The following is a 19,017-nucleotide window of genomic DNA, read 5'->3' on the forward strand; positions in this document are numbered from 1 at the left end:
GCAGCAGAAAGGGGGTTTCTGGTTAGCCATTAGGGCTTCATGCCTTCAAAGATTTTAGGCAGAGAGGCCCGTGCATCCAATCCAGAGATGACAATCAGAAAGGCCGCACATATAGCTAGAGGTGACAATTATAAATCGCCCACCTGTAGCCTGGGCAGTGACAGTCAGATACCCTCCACTTAGGACAGGAATGCACCATGGTACAACTCCATCCTAAGCCCTTGGTACCAAGCCCCTGTCCTGCCCTGAGTGCTGCCCCAAAGCCTTCTGGTGTCCACATGCCTGCATAGATTATGACAAAGGCAGTTGCCTTAGTTGGATCAACTGGCTTGGTGGCTTCTGAGGATTTTGGTGGTGGTGGTGGTGGTGGTGGTGGTGGTGGTGGTACAGGAACTGAACAAACACAAGGTCCCATGCCTGCCCATCAAGTGCTCATTCCCCAAGCCACATCTCCAGCTCCAAAGCTGAGGCTTCCATGACTGACAACACACCATTGCCAATCAAGTCAGAGTGGAAGTCCCGCCCCCTGCCTGGCTCACGAAGGGCAGAGGGCAGTCTCTGGCATGGTGTAGGCAATGTTTAAATTACATTAAAATGTTCTTCTCATCTTAAGTTCTGCCATCTGGCACTACACTCTGCAAAGAAGGAAGCCGGGAGAAAGGAAAGGCTCTGAGGGAGGTGGCTGGGTCTGTGGGACACTCTTCACACTCCACCCACCCAGCATGGCCCTCTGTGTGTTACACCACAGCCCACCCTTCTTCAACCTCCTTTGGGATCAGCTGGGACAAACAAAGGCAGCTGGCAAGAGTTCAGAAGCCACGGGGCACAGCTACTCACCCCCGTACTGACAAGGGAAAGCATGATCCTTTCGTTCAAGGCCAGAGTCTCCCCCTGCTTCATCTTCACCCTCTTCTTGTCTAGGCATTTCATGGCATACCTGAGAAGGTAAGGATGAGGGTGTGGTTTAGTCTGGGAACTCACACTGGGCTACACAAACTTCTGGGGTATTTCTACCAAGTTGAAGGGAAGCAAGGGTGCCCTTCGGGAAATCTCCATTTTTGCCGGCGCAATGGGAAGAAAGAAATCTTACAGTGCAAGATGGATTCCTCTCATCACGTGGGCAGAGATGCTAATTAGATAATGTATGAAGTAGAAGCAAAAAATAATAATATATGCAGAACGTGTACTCCTGCCCCAGGGGAGGAGGCAGGGGGCTGTGTGGATCGCATTCAGCTGTATCAAGTCTTCGGTGTAGGACCCTGACTGGAATCTCCCACACTCACACATGTCTTGTGATCTTTCAAGTGATAAATCGACTTTTTATGACTGTAACTGAGGGTTGCCTGCTGACAGCTTAAAATTTGCAGAAACCATCACAGATGGAGGAAAACAGAAAGCACTTCAGTAAAACAGAGGAAAGCAGGAAGAGAATCCTAAAGTCTGTGTGACTATCACATTTGCTGTAACTCCGCCTCCCCCAACCCCACCCCCACCCCAGCTTGCTGGGGAATGGCTTGAGGCAGAGGCAGGTGGAGCTCTAAGAGCTTGGGGTCAGCCTGGTCTACATAGCAAGTTCCAGGCTAACCAGGGTTATACAGTGAGACCCTGTCACATGACCTATAGGAAAGCAGGTCGGTGCTTAAGTTTAATGTTTTCTCCGATTGCCCAGATGCTCTTACAATGGCTGGGTTCCTGAGGCAGCAAGGAACCCTGAGCACATGGTAAACACTGATGAGGGGCTTTCAAAATGCTCCACAGGCAGCTCCATTTTTCATAAATCCTTCCCTGCACAACAGGGAGGAAAGACTATCCCTGCCCAGCAGGAGCCCCCTACAGGGCCTCTGTGGGGAAGTCACCCTAGCTCAAGCCTGAAGGGGAACAGGTAGAAATTCCAGAATGGGCTCCCTGGAGTGGACACTCCGTTTGTGGCTCCTGTTAGCGTCACAGCAGCCCTAAGAAGCAGAGAGGCCAGGCTTACAGTCCAAATTCAAGCATCTATTTCGTTCTGTGAGGCCAAGAGCTCCATAAAATGCTCTTAATGGTCCTGGTGAGACAAGGACAGAGGCTCACATTTTCCCGGTGTCAGCTTTCCTGCAGCCATACACTTCCCCAAAGCCTCCTCGGCCAATGATCCTGTGTACACTGAAGTCGTTCATGGTCAGCTGTGGAGGCATAAGACAAAATGAAGGCACAAAACCACGCGAAGTCACGGCAGGGCAAAGGGAGCGCACACACGCAAGCGCGCACACACACACTCACAAACACACACACTCACAAACACACATGCACACACAGACACACACGCACACACTCACACCACACACACTCTCACACACACACACACACCACTCACACACACACTCACACAGTCTGGTGTCACCTCCCCCTCCCAGGACAGATTCCTTAAGCTGAAAGATGAGCCACACAGAAGGACAAGCCTTCTCTCCCAGCCACCTCCCCGTGACATACCAGGCCCAACATGGGGACAGGGTATGGGGCTGCAGTGTGGGAAGGGACTGTCCCTCCGCTCTTGAAAACCTTAGGTTATGCAAGCCGTGACCTTGGGGACAAGCTAGTGTAGAAATCCTAGTCAAAATGATGAGCTCAGCCTCCAGGAAGCCTAGAGTTTGGGGACACTCAGACCATTCCAGGCACCGTCCTGAGGGGAAGACAAGAGCAGCTGTCTCTGGACAAATGTCCTCTTGACTGGGAAATGATGAGAGGCCAGCTGTGGGGGGCCAGGACTCCTCAGATGAGCACAAAAGACAACCACAGAAAGAGGTTTCATTTACACACCTGCTCCCTCCATCAATAGAGCTGGGGGGGGGCCAAGAAAGGTGTGGTGTGTGTGTGTGTGTGTGTGTGTGTGTGTGTGTGTGATAAAGAAAGAGAAAGAGAGAAAGGAGAGAGATTTGTCCCTCATGCTGGGGTCTGAACCTCTGCACTTACTAATGTTCTACTGAGCTAACTATCTCACACCCTACCTCTGCCAATTTTAAAATAAGGAAAAAGAAATAAAACAACCCTGAAACTTGCCTGTAGCTAAAATATTCTGCTCCTTTTATTACATCCTACAGTAAGACAAGGGAAGGGGAAAAAAATGTCACAACGTGGCGGGTGCCCAGGCTGCATAGACGTTATATCAAGTGGAAGGCTTGCGTTGTCACGGTTATTTTTGGGGTCAATCAATTCCAGCTTAAAATAGCCCTTCTTACGCATATAAGCTCGTTCTCACACAAACATGAAAAAAAGAAAGTGAAGGCCCAAGTGCTTGTCAGCCAGCCCGCATGTGCAAGGACAGCTGTGCTGAGTACCCTTGGGGAGAACGTTCCAGAACAAAGCGTTTTCTCATGACACTAGGCAGAGGAAGGTTTTTTGTTTTGTTTTTTATTTAAAAAAGAGGGAGGAAGGAAACACAGAAGGATGGTACTCACATGGATATTTAACTCCACATTCTTCCACTGACAAAATCTGGTGAACTTATCGCTAAAAGAGAGTACAAGCAATCACTGAAGGGTTAAATAATCGATGGTGTTCTGGAAGAGCCTTACTCCTGTGTTGCCTCTCACACAAGGAAAACACTCTCAAACACCCACCTGAGGTGCCTCCCACACAACCCCTGCACCTGCTGCTCAGGAAAAACCTTGGAAGACGGGCAGAAAGACTATAGGAGCCAGACAACCAGGTTGCGCATCAGGGAAGCTGCAACCGTGAATTCTCAGCAATATGGTTGCCCAAACAAGACCAGCACAGTGACAATACCAGCTGACTTGCCAACAGACATGGGAGACGCCCCACATGGTTCTACCGCCAGAGGAAAATCAGTCTCCTCCAAGGATGAGCACCCTGTTCAATCCCAAGGGGTCAGCCTTGCACACATGTGCATGTGAGCCAAGCTAGATAGACTCAGGTTATCTAGCTGCGTGAATATTTGTACTCGTGCACATATATGTCTGTAGCAATAGCAATTATAGCCAAGACCATGAACTTGGAAACACAAGAGGAGTTGGAGGGGGAGGGGTGAAGATCTCAAAAAAAAAAAAATACATTAAAACATTTCTTTTTTCCCACCCAGCGTCCACAGCTTCATTTGAGTGTTCAAATGAAAGACTAGGTGTCTCTTCTCAGCGATCACATGCCACATGTGTAATTTGAATAATAGTGTACGGTGCTGAGTTTTCTATGCCTTTCCTTCCACACAAGGCCTCTGAGACCCGGCTTCTTTAGTACAGGAAGGGCGTTTCAATTTGGAGGCATCTCACGTCACAGGTTTGGTAGCTATAGATGGTTCCACTGTCTTGGACGCTTCTGCTCCAAACATCCAAAAAGAAAAGGACAGCCAATGTTCGCAAATAATTCTAAGAGCATCCATCAGAGCCCGTGTTTACCGAACACCCGATCCACACGGCTCGTTGACCCCTTTCAGAGGCCCTGTGAACCAGGGCATCCCGACTCCACTTTACGGCTGCAAGACCAAAGCCAGGAAAAGGTACTGGGCAAACGTCATGCACGGGTGAGCAGATGGACCAGACAGACAGGCTCCGGAGCATCTCACAGACCCACGGGGTGCAGAAGGAAACGCCTCTCTCTGGTATTCTAGGTACCTTCCCCATGCCAGCCAAGCTCTGTCTCCATTCATGCAGTAGAGAAGTGTCTACCATCTGTCCTCTTAATTCAGGCATTATTACATTTGCTCATTCATTAATGATCAGGGTTTCATGTGCTGTTGCTCTAAGAGGTGCAGAAGAAACGCAGGGTGTGGGCTCGGGCAGCGTAGCTTGGGCTTAGATTGCCTATTTATGGGTTATAGGGCCCTGGATTCAGTCCCTAGAGCTAGAGAAAGGAGAGGGAGGAAAGAAAGGAAGGAAGTAGACAGACGGGAAGGGAGGGGTGATGAGGACCAGAAGGCTGCATCTCGCCTAGTCCCTGATTGATTCCTCGTAAAGACACAGAATTCAAGGTTCTTCCAGGGAAGCGGGAGGAGGGAAGGAAGATGGGGTGGAGCCTCAGGTACCAGCATCCCAAGGGAAGGCTTCAGATGCCAACCCCCACAGCCCCCGGGGATCAACACACAGGACCTTAATTAAGAAGACTTCCAAGATGCCAACCACCCAAATCCCTGTGGTCTTCCCAAACACACAGCTGTTTTCCCCATGACCCTAAAGTGGCCTTTGGAGAGTCTCTCGTGGGCTCTCCTAACAAGGCCTCTAAAACCCCGGTTCGGACGAGCATCGGTTCATGCAGAAGCTGCAGCCTTTGGGACAGCCTTCCTCTTATGGTTCGAACTCACTCTTCTCTCACAGAGTCCGGGTCTGACAGGCCCTGACACATTTACGGCCAGCCCGTCAGCCTTAGAGTTCTGGCCAGCACAGAAGGAATAACAGCCAGCACCCTTTGCTTGGTAAGCATGAACTTGCTGTGACAAGTTCCTCTTCAGGAAGCACAGATGTCCCCTGGGCATGTGGCCGGCCGAGTATGTGCCCAGGTAGGGCTGCAGGGGCACAGTTCCTCATTAACACCTGTGGCAGGCAGAGTGCAAATCTTTAAGGGGCCTTGGCAGCCAGGGCTGAAGGACCTCAAGAGCTCTCAGGGTAAAGAGAGTAGGACCTGGATGCAGGAGGGGCTCAGGTGGCTCCTAAGCCTCCTCTGCTGCTCAGTGTACGGTCCACTGAGTCTGCAGGGTCCCAGACCCCCCTCCTCAGCTTTGGGGTTCCCTGAAAGCTGGCCAAGCCCCATTGCTGAGGTTTCCTACTCTTCCAACAGATGCCAGGGCTCACAGGAAATCCCATCTAGGCCCCTGAACGCACCGCACCCACCCGCCTGCCTGCCTGCCTGCACATCCCTGGCGATGCTCAAGGGCCATGCTTTCCAAAGACAAACTCCACACTCACAGTGAGGCAGTGATTTTCCCTGGCATCCCACGGTGAGGGTTCACCTACATTTGAGGTAAAGAACAGACAGGGGGGGGGCAATGCCCAGAGCGAGGGGAACCCCATCACACAAGAGTAAGATGGAACTCAGAGGTGGGAGCCAGACTTGAGAAATCAAGGTAACAGAGCTGGCCAAAGGTCAGCTCTGAGCCCATGATATTCCCTGGCTTCACTGAGCCCTTCCAGAAGTTTCTGCTGGTACCAGGACCAGAGGCCTGCGCTCACATAAATGAAGGCCGCTTCCCCCAAGATACCGAGCGCACTCTGGGATAAAATTAACTCTCCGTTCTGGTTAGAATCACAAGGCGCACGGTGGAGGTAAACACACACAGGGGATTGCTTCTCAGGGGCTCTGACCAGCTTCAGAGTATGGGATGGCACACTGCCGTGTGACTTGGAAATGGGGGGGGGGGAGGCGAATTCATTAAGTGTGCAAACGATGCCTGTGAGCACGCAGCCTGTCCCTTCCCGGGCTCGCCCTACTTTGGGAGACCACACCTCAAGGTCCCAAGGCGGCGAAATCAGATAAAACGCAGCCACCAGCCATGTCAGCAAAGGCCTCCCTTGACCCTGGTAAAATGGAAGCTCCCCAGAATGTCTCCATTTTAGACCACACGGAAGCAGAAAGCAGGCGGCCAGGGCACATCAAGCTGCACACCCCAGAGCTACAGCATGGAGAGCCAAGGAAGCAGCATGGCAGAGGGCTGCCAGCCGGTCACTGCCACCGAGGGCCCGTGGAGGGATAAAGCCACACACACTGGGGGATCGCCGTGCATGCACACTCTCGAGCCAGGCTCCTGCGAACAAGCACAGCAGTCAGCATACCTTTCCATGAACTTTTGGAAAATGTCCCCTCGAAGGCTCTCACAGATTTCTTCTATGTATGGCTGGAGAAGAGACAACACCACATAAATAGGAATTAATCAACGGAAGGGCGCGTGCCAGGGCTCTCGGGCCCGAGGTCAGCAACCAAGCTTCCCATGGGACGCTGGCTGTCCCCCTCATTGTGAACAGGCTCCTTCCAGGGTTATTACCTCAGTCAGCTCCATCTACACTCCACACAGCCGGGGGCTGGGACCGCTCTCTATGAGCTACCGACACGACACTTCTTTAGTGACGGGAGTTGGCTACTTGAGCCGAGTAGAGGGTCCCAGCCCTTAGCTGTGCTAACCTCTGCCATCATCTTGAAATTCTCATTTCTGCTTTGTTTGACTGTTTGCTTGCTTTTTTTTTGTTTGTTTTGTTTTTTGGTTTTTTGTTTGTTTGTTTGTTTTTTGTTTTGAGACAGGGTTTCTCTGTGTAGCTTTGGAGCCTGTCCTGGAACTCACTCTGTAGACCAGGCTGGCCTCGAACTCACAGCGATCCGCCTGCCTCTGCCTCCTGAGGCATACACCACCACCACCACCACCCAGTGAAGTTCTAATTTCAGAAGAGGGGGATCACGTGTTTTGACATGACGCTGGGCCCTGTGAGCGAGTTTCCCAGCATGCTTTGTAAATTGCTATGAGCCCTTTCCATGCCGACTAAGATTTAAGCACTGGGAGCCGACAGACTCACAGTTAATTGTCCTAATTAGCTGTGTTACTAATCAATGCTATACCTTCCTTAGACTCAGAGTTAAAGGTGCTCAGGAGAAGGGACAGGAGGCTGTGGGTGCAGCCTGTGCAGCCCTGTCCTCTAGGGAGGTCCCTGGGGTGTGGCGCCGAGAGCTCCAGGTCCCTCACGGGGAGGGGGGATCAACTACTTTCTACCTCATTCCTGCTTCGTTGTTCTGAACAAACAGCCACATTTTCTGTTCCGCACACTCCAGCTGAGAACAAAAAGCTGGCTGATGGCCACACTTCAGAGTTCACCAGAGTCCATTAGATCTTTTGGGAAAATATCTCGTCCATGCTCCATGAGCTGGATGGTGGGAAATTTAACCTCTTCCATGTCCTCACTGAAAGTTTGTCAAAATACGTCGAGAAAGTGGGATGAGGGAGTCTACAGCAGCAGGCGGTGCCATGGCTTCAGGGAACTCAGGAGGGGAACTCAGTGAGGTCCCATGCATGGTCCTCGAAGAGGCTTTCTCCACAGGGAAGAGATGGGCTCATTCACAGTTTACTTTTCCGTTTTATCAAACACCGAATCCTTCCTACCAATCAGGCAGCAGCCAAACCTCTCTAGGACAACTTTACCACCATCTGACCACATTTTAGCATATCAAACCTGTGCTGGTAGCTACTGATTGCCAGCCTGGAGGGGCCTGGAATCACTATGGAGACAGATCTCTCCACATGTCTATGAAGGAGGAGCCACCTTGATGTGGGGACCAGCATCCCATGAAGCTGCAGCTTCCTGAGGGAAGACTCTTGCCTCCACACCCTCCCTACCACGAGAGCTGTGTCCTCAAGGCCTGTGAGTCCCAACAAACCCTTCTATCCTGCCTCCCCTATCTCTCTACCCTCAAGCCACCCACCATAAGAAGAGGCAGACTCGAGGGGAGCTGGAGTGTGGTGGCCTCCGCTCCTAATCTTGGACACAATATCCCAGCTGGCTGAAAGCTAATTTGCGAGACAAATCTCTCTCAATGCTGCATCTCCTTCATGGGAACCTCCAGTTGAGTAAGGTCAGATGACACTTGCTAGAGGCTATCCATACCACCGTAGTCTATAAAATAGTTCAGCAGTGGTAGACATGACTGGCTAAGGGCTGTCTGTGCAAATCAGTTGAAACCCAGAGTTCTCACACTACAAATACATGGACAGCAATACAGACTTTAGCACCACAGCGACAGTAAGATTAATCACAGACTTCATCTGAGGAACAGTGGGAAGCGTCCGGTGTGTACCCGCTCCGCCAAGCCAACAAGATGCCTCTGAGAGCCAATGCCCTTCCACTGACGAGCAAGATGGGTTCAGAAGCTGCGGCAGCTAGGAGCCGAAGCGTGGACCCTTCCTGTAATTGGCCCTGGCGGAGATGATGACAATATAAAAAGATACCAGAGAACTAGAATTTCCCCAGGAATCTCAAGCCCAAGGGAGGAAAAGGCTGGAGCACGGTGCCGGCCAGAGGAGCTCTGAGAACTCATCAGAGCGCCTTGCAGGACGACAGCCTGGACAAGGGTGATGGATGTGACCACACCTGAGCGTGACCAGGTCTGCTTAACTATGCATGTAGAGCCCTCTACCTAAACCACATCCTCAAGTCAGGACCCAGGGGACAGACGCAGTGGGTAGGGTGGGGGTCTCTTTGTCCGTCTCCCCGGTGTGGCCAAGCTTCAGAGATTTCCTTCCTGTGTGCTTCGCCGTTAATTTGGCTCATGTCTATTCTTATTAATGAACAAGCCTAGCTTGTCAGGGTTGCCAGGGACACGGAGGCTCTGACCCTAACCCTGGGAACCCTCTGGACTGTGCAGACAGGAGCACCTAACATCAAGGGGAAAATAATACCCAATATGTCCTTGGACGGCTAAGCTGGACCTGAGAATTGATGATTTTGTTTTGCAGGAGTTTGTGATGTTCTAAGACGCTGACTCCAAAACCAGAGGGGCACAGCCACGTGCACCTGTAATGGCCCCCGGGGAGGTGGGAGATCAAGGGGCTAGCCTGGGCTTCCCCCGTGTATCTCACTGCAATTAACCTGGCAATCCAATAGGGGAGGGATTCGTTCATTTCGCTTTTGAAAACTGATTCATGCGGGCCTTCATTTCCTGTAATTCATGGAAACACGAACATATGCTACCTATCCGAGACTCTGACTGTCCTCACGACTACTGTCACCTCTACAGAAAACCCACACTGGAAAAGGCTCTTGGGAGAGCAGCAAACACACACACACAAGCCGGCTGGTGAAGAAGCCAACTTTCTGAGTCTTTCATTAAATATTTGTAGTGTTCAGGATAGAAAGAGTCAAGCGACACAGGACCCTATGATTCTTGGAGCATCACTTCTAACTCTCGAACATAAATCTCACTTAATCCTGTGGATAACCACCAGAAGCCGTATCATGCCACTCATCATAGACACCAAATGCCAAGCAGGAGGAAGGCTAGACTCTCTTAGCTCAGTGGATTTCCAGAACATATAGTCACAAGAACGCTGCAGCGGCCCCTTTCTAGGAACATCTGCGGAGCCTGTTGGCGCGTGTTCCCAGCAGACCGCCGCGGCATCAATTCTGAGAGCCGAGAAGACATTATCAGGTCTGACCGGGAGGCAGGTCAGGGGTGTTAGTAGCGAAGCCATCTCATCTTACCTGGAAAAGAGTGGCTGTCACCTGTTTCTTGGAGAGATGGCTCTGAACATGTTCCACAGCTTGCTTTGAGAATGTCTTTAAAAAAAAAAAAATAAATGAAGGAAGTCAGACAGACAACATGCTTTTAATAAGGATGTGACATATCTACAGATCACACATTACAACAGATGGTTTGACACGGCGATCCTGTAAGGGTGACCCGTGGGCTCTCTGTACAGAGTCCAAGCCCATAGTGTCTTCTGGGTATCCAGAGTCCTTCTTTAGGTGCCCAGAATAGAATCCTCAGTAGCCAAGGTTCCCATGGCAACGGAGTGTAAGGAATCCCACCACTGCCTGACTACATAACCTCTTCCTTCCTCAGTGACAGTTCTATAGAGGCAAGCTGACTGTGGTGTCAGAGGAAATGGATTCAGGAATGTGCAGGGAGGAATTCTGCACAAGCTGAGGAGCCAGGCCACGGTGGCCAGTGGCCGTGAGAGCGGGAGATCTCACTGCTGTCCCAGCAGAGGGCAGCCGGGCAAACAGAACGGAACTTCCATGTGGGTTACAACTCCAGACAACTTTCAATGAAGCCTGCTTTATTCGAGTTGTTTATCGCTGATTGCTGGGAATCCTACGCATCTTGTAATTCACAGAAACATGAGAGTATGCCCTCGCTACCACAGCCACCTCCACAGAAAATTCTATACTGGAAAAGGCTTTCGAGGAGAAGCCGTTCTCCCTATACAAAGCAAACATACACAGGCCCGTCAGTGGAGAGCCCAGCTTTCTGAGTCTTATCATTTAAACCTCCGCAGTGTTCAGGATAGAGGCGGTCAAGCGGCATGCCTTGCAGCTAATGGTGTGTCGAAGGTTCTCAGAGCACTGCTTCTAACTCTTGAACATAAATCTCACTTAATCTGGAGGATAATCACCACAGACCATTTGAGTAAAATCTACTCTGCCAAAGCCCCCACCTCCCCCAACCCCCCATAGCTTGGCTGAGGGAAGCCATGTTCACACACACACAGGCTCCACAGAGCACGTGCATAATCTAGGGCACAGCCAAGGCGCAGTGGGCGTCTTGTTCCAACTCCGTCTACACAGCAGAGTGAAGCAGCAGAAGCTAAGAGGATCCAGCTTGTGCACAGACACCCACACATCACTGGCAACTGTAGTGCTAAGGCACGATGGGGACATCCAATCAGCCTTCCTGCCACAGCACAATGTTGGCCTTTGGGTTGCCACACGAAGCTCCAGGGTACTCTAGATAAGGCTGACAGGGGGCTCAGAAACAACGTCATCCAACTTTAGATAAATTCAAATAGCCTGGTGGCCATGACCCTGGATGGAGTAGGTGAAGACTATGTCCTTTATAAAATGGCCTGCATTGGTACAGAGGCATCTTCCACATGGCGATTTGTACCTTGATGATTAGTCTGCTTATTTCTGGTGAAGTCAATTCCTGAAAAATCTAGTTTATCCCAATTAGATTGTTTATCTGACTTCTGAGGAAGACAGTAATTTCACCCATTACTTAACTATTCATGAATAAAATTGACTTAACTATTCATGAATAAAATCAACATAGTAATTATAGTCCTTATTAATCCCAAGAAATCACTGATGATTTATATTAATTGAATTCGGATTCACCTAATTATTAAAGTACAGCTAAATTAAAACTAATAAAGCAGGCTAGAGAGATGGCCCAGTGGTATTTGCCTATCAAGCATAAGGCCCTGGTTCAATTTTACATTCCCAAACAATACATCAACACTAAACATCATATCATCCCAAGTCATACATTATCTTCATCAGTATTACACCACTGTCATCAACATCCTTACCATCATCCTCACCATCATTATCACCATCATCACCATCATCATCGCCATCATCATCATCAACACCATCATCACCATCACCAGCATCATCACCATCAACACCATCATCATCACCAGCATCATCACCATCATCATCATCAACACCATCATCATCATCACCATCAACACCATCATCATCACCATCATCATCACCATCAACACCATCATCATCACCATCATCATCATCACCATCATCATCACCATCATCATCATCACCATCATCATCACCATCAACACCATCATCATCACCATCATCACCATCATCATCACCATCATCACCATCATCATCACCATCATCATCATCACCATCATCATCACCATCATCATCATCACCATCCTCCTCCTCCCCTCATCACCATCATCACATAATCACACCACCATCACCACACCATCAGCGGCAGCATCCAGGTGTGAAGGTGCATGCTTGTAGTCTCAGTACACAGGATGCTGAGGTAAAGGGATCAGGCGTTGAAGTTTAGTCTGGACTACATGGAGAGACCCTGTCAAACAATGAGGCTACGCAATGAGAATAAATCCTCGTTTCCTTCACCAAGCCTAGAATACAGACTTTTCTTCACAGTCCAAATGAGCCCTCTCACAGCATCCGCTTCTGGCAGTGCCAGCGTGGGCTTCAGGGAATAAAGCAAGCGTATGTATAGTATGGCAGGAGAATCGAGTCAGAAAACCCAGTACAGTTATGGGAGAAAAGAAGACCCAGATCCCGTCCCAGGATTGCAGCCGTACAGCTGTGCCCCTCCGGAAACACAGGCAGTGTGGCCCCCACATGGTGCTGTCTGGGGAACAGGCTGGCGTACTCACATGTGTACAGGACAGGAGCTCCCTCATGATGTAGGCGTCATACATCTGTCGGCTCCTGCGCAGCCGGTCCTCTTCGTTGTCCAGTTTCTCGTATTCTTTTATCTACATTTCCGGGAGTCAGCAAGTTAGCTTACAGCTTCCTAGAAACTGGCTTTATTTAGAACTATGACTGACCCAGCCAGGAACCCTTCCGTGAGAGAGGAGACAAATTACCGAGGCAGCGATTGATTCCCCTAAAAATGATGACGGGATGACAAGGTTGCATCAAGTTAGGCCCAGCTGGAGGCACAAATGTATTTCCCTCTGTGGGGACCCTGAGCCTTTTAATATGGGAACGAAGACTCCTGTGGCCACCGTCATCCTGAAGGACAGCAGCCAGGGGCCCTCTGCCTGGCCAGCTCTCACCAAAGGGCAGATCTTCTGATATGGCTGTGCTTAAGCTCTGAGACAGAGCTTGTTCAGCCCTGAGGCAGAGCTTGTTCACATCCTACCAGAGTTCCATCATCATCATCGTCGTCGTCAGGAGGAAATTAGTCGGGATTCGTCATGAGATTTCCAAGTCGTATGAAGAAGGTGTGTATTGGGAGGTAGAATGGACCCCTGGATAAAAGCATTGGTTTCCCGCCACTAGTGTAATTGCAGGCCTGGTGTGGTGTGCATGGATGTTTACTGCAGTTCTCCGGAGGCAGCGACAGGAGGAGTGTGGCCAAGGCTAGCCTGGGATACATAGCCAAACAGTGGGAAGGAAAGACGTTCACACTGTATTTCAAACGCTATGCTAGGAAAGGCTGCCAGTTGACTAAATGAAATGGGGTTTAGGGTCAGCTGTCATGTGTACGAATGGTCCCGGTTGCTGAATTGTGACCACAAGAGGTTCCTGGTCAGAAAATAATTGTTCCCATTTCTGTGCACACGTATTTTGACGACACAAGACAAAACGGAAGACAATGGAATATGAAGGCAGGGACATTTGCCACACGCCACCACACTGCTGCGTGTGACCTGGCCTCATGGTCACACCCGCGAGCGGTCCACCTTGGCTGGGAGAAACAGGGACCTCCCTGTGGGAGTAGCTTTGACCTTACAGACTGATGTTCACAAAGCCCGTCAGTCCTATGACGATTCCTCATACAGATGAGGTCATAGCTTGAAGGGTCAGTGATGGGGGACGCCCTTCTGCGTATATGTTTCTCTTATTGGCTGATGAATAAAACACTGTTTGGCCAACAGAGGCAGGAAGATAGGCGGGGCTAGGAGACGAGGAGAATTCTGGGAAAGTTAGGCAGAGAGGCACTGGAAAGGGGACACCATGAAGAGCTCGAGAAGACAGAACGCAACAAGCGTTCTCTGGTAAGATAAGACCATGTGGAAATACTTACATGAATGGAAATGGGTTAATAATTAAGACAGAGGTAGCCAGTAAGAAGCCCTAGCCATCGGCCAACAGCTTAATAATTAATGTAGCATCCGTGTGTTTATGTAGGGCTCAAGAAACCCCTGCAACAGGGCAGTGTCCCACCGAGGCCCTGTAACAACTAGCTGGGAAACCTGAGAAATTGCTGGGATCCAATCAGCAATGTAGCATGGTGGCTATCCATCATGCCTATTGGACTTCTGGGGCTTGGAATGGGGTGTTCTTGGGGCAGGCAACAGTCACGGTGGGGCCAGCAGCCCAAGAGGATCAGAGGTCTCTTCACAGCAGCAATGCAGTGAAGCTGTCGTAACTACGGGACCAGATTCAACCCTCCTACCCCGGTTTCTGAAAACTAACCACACGGCAGCTGCAAAGATGCTATTGCCAGGTGGCCAAAGTCAGGCACAAATGTACTCAAAGCCATCAGAGAGGACAGGACTGTGGCTTAGTCCATTCCTCTGCTTGTTAACGCCTCTGGTTTCATTTTGGTTTTGGGAGATTCAAGGGTTAATGCCAGAAGGCCTGGATACTAGAACAGATGCAACCCAAGCAGAGGCCAAGGTTTGTCGTCCCTTGGCAGGCAAACAACCTCAAGCCTTAGCGCACTACCCCAGAACTAATATCCTGAACACAAGCGAAATGGGATTCGAGTCCAGGAGGCCCATGAGGCAGAGTGGCATCTGGTGAGTCACATGCTAACTCCCTGGAAGTCTCCATGATTTGTCCCCTGCTGCTACGTAGGCAATCCTGGCTTCCTGAACAAACGAGGCACACTGTGTCTGTGATCTGAGTCCCGAGTCTGGCCAGCCCTAAGCAAACACCAGACCGAGTAGAGTAGAGCAACCACTGGACCAGCACCTAAACTCACATCTCTCTTCCTTCCGGAAGGCCCAGCTCAGGAATAAAGAACAGGCCACCAGCCGTGACTTCCCTGGGTCAAAAGGAACTCTTAATTCAGTAACCCCACCTCCGATGCTGGCAGGAGGGCTGACCAGGCGCTTACGTAGGCAGGACCACGTTAGAGGTATGTCCATGCTGAGGGACAGAAGTACCAGCAGGGATGACAGCATGCCCCCATCATGCAGCTGGTCTCTGGGCACACATGGCCCCGGCCACAGCTGTGTCCTATCCCCACCTCCCTGGGATCTGAGTTCTGCATCCCCTGGGCTTTGCCTCCATTCCTCTTAGTCTCCTGTTGGCTTCAAAGCACTGGACACCCTGTAAGGCTCTTATCACCAGCCACGCACACCTTAGGGAAAGCTATCAGAAGCCAGCAGCAACAAGCGCACATTTGAACTTTCCTACCGAGTAGCTACAAAGATGTGCACTTGAGGTCACCTGAAAGAGCCCTATCTCCACCGTGTCCCATCCTGGTTACAGTGAGGGTCATCGTGGACTCCACCCTTTGCCTACAGGCCGCACCCTGGTGTCTTCTAGCCCATCAGCGCCTTCACACATGTGCTTCATTCAAAATCCCATCACAAACCCGGATAACTAGCTTAGAGCAGAGTAGTCCTCCTGGGGCCGTGGCTGCCCATCCAAGGAAGCACCGGAGAGCATCCTAACAGTCAGGGATGATGGAGAAGGGACATCAGAGAGAAGCTATGAGAGAAGATCATTCTGGAGATGAAGAGCCACAAAGGCGAACTCCGAAATCCACGCAGCTATTCTGTCCACTTTGCTGGGTACGTGATGACGTGCCCAACCTCAGTGGCCCAGAAAGGCTGAGGAGCTGAACAAGACTCAGTGGCTACACACCACGCAGGGTGTGGGAGAGCCAGGTCAGTGTCTACTGGCACTAAACAACCCACACCCTTTTGGGAGTTTATGGTATCTTTGATTGTCGATTGCACTGGTGTGTGTGTGTGTGTGTGCATGGGCACAAACACGTTTGTTGTTCACCTGTGAAGGAAACTGACCCACACAGAAAAAGCAGGTCAATTCCAACAAGATCGGGGCTGGAATTACCAGGTCAAGTTCTGCAGTTGGTGATTATAATTAGACACAGCAGAACATCTGTGCGATAAAGGAAGGGATAAGGGGCAGCAAAAGGAAACAGAGGCACTACTTAGCTTTAATGTCACCTTGCTGTGGCCTAGAATCTTCCAGGAAGACAGGAATGCTGAGGAGTTTTCTACAGCAGGTGGCCTTTGGACAAATCATTGGAACTTTGTCTCGATTGTTAATTGATGTGAGTAGGCCCAGTCCATTGTGGGCCATTGTTCTCTAGGTGGGGAAGGAGGGTCCTGAACTGGGTGTGAGGAGAAAGTTAGCCTAGAGCAAATCAACAAGGAACAGCCTTAGGGTCTTCCTACTCTTGACTGTAGTGTGACCTGCTTCAAGCTCTTGCCTGACTTCAGCTACAGACTGAGACCCAGGATTTTAAGCAGAATAATCTCTTCCTCCCCTGAGTTTCTTGTCTGAGTATTTTATCTCGGCAACAGAAATGAAAACAGAACAGCAACTATTTTTAAAAAAAATCAACTGGAATTTTCAGAAGTGAAATTCTAGAATCTGAAATAAACTGCTAAGCAGATGGATGGATGGATGGATGGAAGGATGGGTGGATGGAAGGATGGATGGAAGGAAGGAAGGATGGATAGATGGATGGATGGATGGAAGGATGGAAGGAAGGAAGGATGGGTGGAAGGAAGGATGGATGGAAGAATGGATGGATGGATGGATAGATGGATGGATGGATGGAAGGATGGAAGGAAGGAAGGATGGGTGGAAGGAAGGATGGATGGAAGAATGGATGGATGGATGGAAGAATGGATGGATGGATGGATGGATGGATGGATGGATGGATGAGCAGGCTGCAGAAGCTGAGACAAAGGGCATGTAGATTTGAAGGCAAACCAAAGATATTATCCAATGTCTGGAAAAGAAAGAAAAAAACATTGACAGAAACACAGAGCCTGGCATTAAGGTCAACAGGGAAACATCCACCAATCATGAAAATGTGGCCAGGGTCCCAGGAAGAGGGGAGAGCATAGCTCTAAGAGATGAGCGTCCCAGTCACTTCAGATTTGGTTAAAGATGTAAATGGGAAGGCCCAAGAATTTCAGCAAACTCTGCAAATCAAGCATGACATCTAAAATCAAGGAGAGCAGACACTGCCAGACGCTTGTGCCTACAACGAAAACCCTGCAAAGACACAAGCCATGCGAGCCCGGAAGAGACCTCCCCAGATGCGCGGGGACGAAGGAAGAACCCAGTTTAGGACAAAGGAGGGCTTGCATGAGAGACAGGGCAGGGCACCTCATACAGCGACATCCCAGTGTGAGCCTGACCCCAGAGCTCCAACATACAGGGAAAGGGACAGCAGAAATCACAAAGGCCCAGCAGAGTGGGAGGCTTTAACCCCTCACTCGCGGTAGGTGACAAAAGTCAGAGGTTGAAGTGAGTCAGGATGAAGGGCATAGGACTCACGGCAGAGGCCACCGGGCAGCACACCTGACACGCCCTTTTCCACACCAGAACCCGTCACGCTGTCTGTGGTTTAACTCGCCTGCCTTCCCCACCCCCCACTTCCACGCTGCCACGCTCCCCCCACCCTGGCACTTGTGTGGCCTCCTGTGCTCCGCTGACCCCACCTCCAAGGGGCCAGTCTTGTCTGTCCTTGTTTAAATGCCACCCTGCTGAGATGACCTTGAACTCATCCACGGAGAGTGGCCACCAGCCCACAACGCACCACACTGAGTCTGTCTGGGCCACTGGAGCAGTTCTTATGCCTGGGGACACTTCGCCAGTTAGTTGGCTCTCTCTACCAGAGCATAAGCTCAGAGACAGACAGGACTCTGTCTTTTGTTCACTGCATGTACGACACACCAGGCATGCAGCTGGCGTTCAAAGGATAGGCTGACCGAGCGGGGGCAATAAAAACTCTCTGCTGTTACAGTCTCTCTCCTAAGATTGCCTATGTCGTGACGGGCGTCCTGCGAAGCGGGCAGGAATGACCACCCAGCTCACTGAACCTCAGGCTTAAGTCCCCGTGATGTAAGCTCCTTGAGTGCAGGGAGCTTGGCACCTTACACGCCAGAGATGGCCATGTGACTTGTCTCACATCTCGTATCACCTAGAGGGCGTGGTGGGAAGGGGCAGGATGGACTTGGGACCCTACCAACTCTGCCTTCTAAGCGTGGGATCACAGGCCTGTGCCACCCACCCCCTTCCCGCTTCTGCTCACCCCCACCCACTTCCACCCCCTTCCCAGGCTTCTATCCCCCCCCAAAGTCCTCGCCCCCGCCCGGCTTTTAAAGTACTTGCCGATTACTCCACTATTTCACTCATCGGACCACCCATCTACCCTGTCTTTGTGTCCTGTCACCTTGCTTCCCGAATCCGTCAGGGGAAGACTCTCCCTATGCCCATGTGTCTTGAAGGGCAGGGTCCTTCCCAGCTGCGATGGTTTCAGTTGAGTCCCGGAAACCTCTCCATTCTCTGCCTCCCACTGAAGCAGCATCTCTCTAGCCAGTGGGGAGCCTGAATTCCCAACTACCCAGTTTACCCCCAAAGAGTGGCTGTACATTAGCAGATCACCCCACCAGGGTGTCCCTTGCTTACACATTGGCTCCCAGGAGGTCTGCATTGTTAAGTCCCATGAGGCTAAGTTAGAGGTCAATGGACCTTCCAGAAAAATTCTACCCTTCAGGCCCCTCCAATAGCAAACTTCACCCAGTATCTCGGGGAAAGCAGATATACGTCCGGGAGCCCCAGACCCCACAGAGTTCCCAAGAGAGCCAGGAAACCTCGG

At 50.7% G+C, this 19,017-nt stretch overlaps 1 protein-coding gene across 2 annotated transcripts in view; it reads right to left on the reverse strand.

Annotated features, from left to right (window-relative positions):
* Window positions 1-19,017, reverse strand: part of Grk3 (G protein-coupled receptor kinase 3) — a 91,454-nt gene that overhangs the window by 28,407 nt on the left and 44,030 nt on the right. For both annotated transcript variants that reach the window (XM_051176437.1, XM_051176438.1), the window contains 6 exons: window positions 12,848-12,949; window positions 10,164-10,238; window positions 6,756-6,817; window positions 3,435-3,486; window positions 2,071-2,162; window positions 838-937 (listed from right to left, as the gene is read on the reverse strand). In XM_051176437.1, the coding sequence (XP_051032394.1) occupies window positions 838-937; window positions 2,071-2,162; window positions 3,435-3,486; window positions 6,756-6,817; window positions 10,164-10,238; window positions 12,848-12,949 (483 nt within the window). The remainder of the gene's footprint in view (window positions 1-837; window positions 938-2,070; window positions 2,163-3,434; window positions 3,487-6,755; window positions 6,818-10,163; window positions 10,239-12,847; window positions 12,950-19,017) is intronic.

This window comes from Phodopus roborovskii, unplaced genomic scaffold (assembly GCF_943737965.1).
Source record: "Phodopus roborovskii unplaced genomic scaffold, PHOROB, whole genome shotgun sequence".
NCBI lineage: Eukaryota > Metazoa > Chordata > Mammalia > Rodentia > Cricetidae > Phodopus > Phodopus roborovskii.